Raw genomic sequence first — 4,133 nt, 5'->3', positions numbered from 1 at the left:
TGCCTTAGCAGAATGACCCCAGGTGGGTGATGTCATTTTTAGCTGAGTATTGTCTCTTGGTTCTGGAGACAGGTCTGATTCCTCCCCAGGGCTGTGAGGAGAGTCCATTCTTGACCCTTCTCTGCACCTGGAGCAGGTGGTGCCTCAGCCACGTGTCTGCATATGGTCTCTGTGCCTGTCCATTTCCAGATTTCCCTCTCGTGGGGGACACTGGTCACGTGGGATCAGGGCTCATGCTTCACTAATTTCATCAGCAAAATGCAATTTCCAAGTAAGGTCACAGTCTGAGGTGCCGGGAGGGCTCAACATGTGAACTGGGTTGGGGGATAATTCAGTCTGAAGCGCAACTTCCCATACCACTTTCTCTTATGACTTAGATTTCACCTCAAAGTCTACTGCTCAAAGGCAGAAGCAAAGGTTTTACTAGGATGCTCCTCACCCTTGGAATTGGAGTGCCCCCTCCCCTAGAATTGTAACACTCCTTTCTCTACAATTCCCACTCTTGCAGTGGGAAGAGACACCAGACTATGTGGATAGGGTGCCAAGGATTCAGGCTATCTGCTGAGTCACACAGCTTACCTGTGGCCATCCAGCTGACAGTCAGTCTCCTTCCTCCATATTTCATGCTGATGTCCCATAACAGCCACCCCCTCATGGAAGCAGAAGGCGAAGGAGTCAATGTAGGACAGCGCCTCAGGGCAAGAGCAGGTGGTGATGGTGAGGAGGAAATATCAAGGCTATTTTCACCTCCAATCCCTCACCTCCTACTCTGCTTCTCAATTAGTGATGCACCCTGAGGCTCACTGCTGTTCCAGTCACTACCAGAGCTGGAAACAGTTTCCATTTATTAGTTTGGTAGGTTCCAAATATGTTCTAGGGCAAGAAGTATCCTTATCCCAGTTTAAAACTGAGGACATCAAATCATTCCTCCAACAAGTTATGACAAAATCTCAGCCTTCCCAGTTGCCTGGGTCCTGGAATTGCAGATGAGGAATTCGAGAAGCCTCATTCCAATAAGGCACGATTGAAATGAACTCTGTGGACAGTCAAGGAATAAACAGAGAAGATGCTTCTCATTCATTCTTTGCTTCATCCACTTGCTAAACATCTGTTGAGTGTTGACTGTTGGCTTGCAAATGAGTCTCTTGCTTTGCAAAGCCAGGGAAGGGAAGCACCTAACAGAGAATATCTCATAGGTAGGAGATGATGCATTGAGTGGCTGGGGACACCCCCATACAGCAACAGCCTCACAGGCATGGATCCCAGAAAGAGAGTGGTTACTCAATGGCTGAGTGAACTTGTGAGTCACTGGCAATGCCCACACTGGTTGTTCAAAAAAACCACCATTTTGGAAATACTCTGATCTGACTGTGCCCTCTGGGGATTGATTATCAGAGCTGCCCACTGAGCCCTGGGAAGGTGGTTGTGAGTAAGGTGGGGAAGAGAGTCAGTCGTTCTTTTCAGGTGGCATTTTTCTTTGACCACTGTTTGAATATACTTGTCCCAGACAGTCTTGATGCTAATATCACTCCTGAACTCATTCTTAACCACCCAGAATCTCCTTTCCAAATCTTCCTGGTGCCATTTGGTTTATTGATTTCTGATTTTCAAGAAAGATTTGTGGGTGCCTATGAATTTCTATTTCCAGAACCATGAGGCTGGCTTTCATGAGCCCAGGCCCTCTTGCCTGCAGTGTCCCTGCCTCCAGAGCACAGCCAAATGGTAGAATCAGAAGAAGCCCTCAGTGTAGGCTCCTGTTAGCAAAGATTTTTAGCTGGAAAGACTTGTATTGCAGTCTGACTTCAGTAGCCACATGGCATTAGCTAAATCAGTGATGCCCTTAATCTAGCTCCTTCATCCAGCAAGTGTTCTTTATTTTGACATATATTCCCTAAGGATGGCAGCATAACCCATGGCTTCCTGGATGAAACCAAGCCTAACTGACCTCTGGAATTCATATTGACAGAGGCAGTGCATTCTCTGTCTGACTGAGATCCATTTGAGTTGGTTCGGTGTCTCTACACAAAAACCATTGTCCATATTGTGAACCTGGACATGGCTGGGTTAGGTCAGCCTCAGCCTCTGTGTCAGTTTTCCCTCCTGTCCTCTGACTCTCCTAATGTTGCTTTGGAAGCCTGACTGATTCCAGAGGACTGGAGCGACCCACCCAGCACTCTGTGCTGTCATTATCTGTCACCAGGTACCTCTGAAGACCCCTGTCCTACTGTCCTAAGACTCTAGCACAGCCAGTTGTGACTCAGCTCCAAGGTTGAGAACATCAGGGAAGGAGCCAGCAGGCACAGAGAAGAGCAGAGAGAAACCAGTATTACAACACCCACTGACGGTCTTAAGATACCGCAACAACCCTGGAGTCAGATGCGAAAAGACCCTGGGCTGGATATAACCAAATCTACCTTGAACATTACTGTTATTCAGATCCTGGAGAAGCCTCAACAGCCAGAACATGTCATCAGGGGGCCATGAAATCTTCCCCTCTCGTCCACTCTTGTGCAAAGTGATTGTCAGATTTTCCCAACAGTAAACGAGGGAAACAGCCCCAGGATTTCCACATATGCCTCCAGTCTGACTCTCCTGCTATTCTCATTTCAGAACTCAGAAAAATGCACACTGGTGTTCAGAATCTAGAGCAAGAAGGAGCTGGAAAATTATACCCTCCTTAGCACCCCAACATCACTTACATCCATACCAGAGAGAGTATCATAACCATTGGAGAACCTGCCAGATACAGGTCATCACCTCCTCCCTGCAGTGGGAAGGGGGCAGGTCACAATTCCTTTATGAAGCAGGTCGTGGCGTCCAGGATCTTCCAAGTGCAGGGGAAGTTGAAGAAGGGCATGTCCAGGAAGGACAGCGCCCCGTGGAAGCCATCGTCCAAGTGGTGCCAGGTCACCGGGACGCCAAGGTCCTCCAGCCTCTTCTTGTACAGCAGCGAGTGGTCCCGGAGAAGGTCGTGCTCACAGCTGATAATGCAGGTTTCCGGGAGCCGCGACACCACGTCATCAGAGGCGATCAGGGGCGAGACCATCTCATCCAGAGCCAGGAGGCACTCCTGGTAGGCATCCTCATTCAGGGGCCCAGGGGTCTTCGGCTGGTACCCCCTCTGCTTAAACCTCTCAGGGATGTTGTCTGGGCCCAGCCACTTCTGATACTTTGCCCACACTGCAGGGGGCAAGTGCGCATTTTGCAGGATGATGCTCTTCCAGGCAGGGTTGATGCTCAGGTTGATGCTCCAACACAGGAAAACAAAGTCCAGGCTGAGCAACGGGACGTTCTTGTTCTGCTGATACGAGGGGCATTGGAAATCAATAAATTGAAGGCCAGGGTAGACAAGGACTTGGGCGCGGATCTTGGGGAGATCTGGATAGTCCAAGAGGCTTTGACAGACTATGGCTGCCAGTGCTCCTCCCACACTGTCACCATACACGACCACACGGGCCGGATCCACCCCGTACAGCTTCAGGGACCTCAGGAAGTGGATGGTGGCGCAGATGGAATCTCTCACCAGCACCGGAAACCTACCTTGGGGTACGGGGCGGTACCTAAAGAGCATCAAGGACGACAGTTTACATGCTGCGCAGCAGAGCCCAACACCCGTGTCTGCCACCTTCACCCCGGTGCCCTCCCATGGCCCTGCTAGCCCTGTGGAGCCTGACCCTGCGGGCGAGGGAGAGGCTGGTGAGCCTGCAGGCACACCTAGCTCAGGGGTGCCGGCGCCACAGCTGGAAACTGCTGCCCCCACTACCCCATTTCCGGGTCTTGGGAGTCCTAACGGTCACCCGGGGCTGACACCTCACCATCACCAGCATGGCCTCTGCCCAGCTCCCAGACCTTGACTCCTGCTCACATGTCTCATTTTCCCGATCCTTCCCTGGCCTCCTACAGCTCCGCCAGGGCGATTCTGACAATCCTGCAACACTCTGCCTCTAAGAGGACCCTGAAGTCACCAGCGCCACAGTGGCCCGCAGATGACGCGCCAGCCTGCTCCGACAGGCCACGGTTACCGGCCACCGGCCACCACGCACTGTACCACGGACCTGAGAGCCGCTCGTTGCCAGCAGACACACCAGCCTGGCACGGCCAGACCTTACCTAATCCAGGAGACCCAGAAATAC

General features: G+C 51.6%; 2 protein-coding genes across 2 annotated transcripts in view; both read right to left on the bottom strand.

Annotated features, from left to right (window-relative positions):
• LOC101627920 (arylacetamide deacetylase-like 3) overlaps nucleotides 1–2,705 on the bottom strand; it is a 12,578-nt gene extending 9,873 nt beyond the window's left edge. Inside the window, exons 1-2 of the mRNA XM_004679331.1 lie at nucleotides 2,700–2,705; nucleotides 580–692 (exon numbers count right to left, since the gene is read on the bottom strand). Coding sequence (XP_004679388.1) covers nucleotides 580–692; nucleotides 2,700–2,705 — 119 coding nt within the window. The remainder of the gene's footprint in view (nucleotides 1–579; nucleotides 693–2,699) is intronic.
• An 80-nt stretch (nucleotides 2,706–2,785) lies between these two features.
• Nucleotides 2,786–3,571, bottom strand: LOC101627690 (arylacetamide deacetylase-like 3). Its single transcript, XM_004679330.1, has one exon. The coding sequence runs from the start codon at nucleotides 3,569–3,571 to the stop codon at nucleotides 2,786–2,788; it is 786 nt and encodes a 261-aa protein (XP_004679387.1).
• Between the last annotated feature and the right edge of the window lie 562 nt (nucleotides 3,572–4,133).

The sequence above is a fragment of the Condylura cristata genome, unplaced genomic scaffold, assembly GCF_000260355.1.
Source record: "Condylura cristata isolate star-nosed mole 26May11 unplaced genomic scaffold, ConCri1.0 scaffold00008, whole genome shotgun sequence".
Lineage (NCBI taxonomy): Eukaryota > Metazoa > Chordata > Mammalia > Eulipotyphla > Talpidae > Condylura > Condylura cristata.
This window is presented reverse-complemented; position numbering and strand designations above follow the sequence as displayed.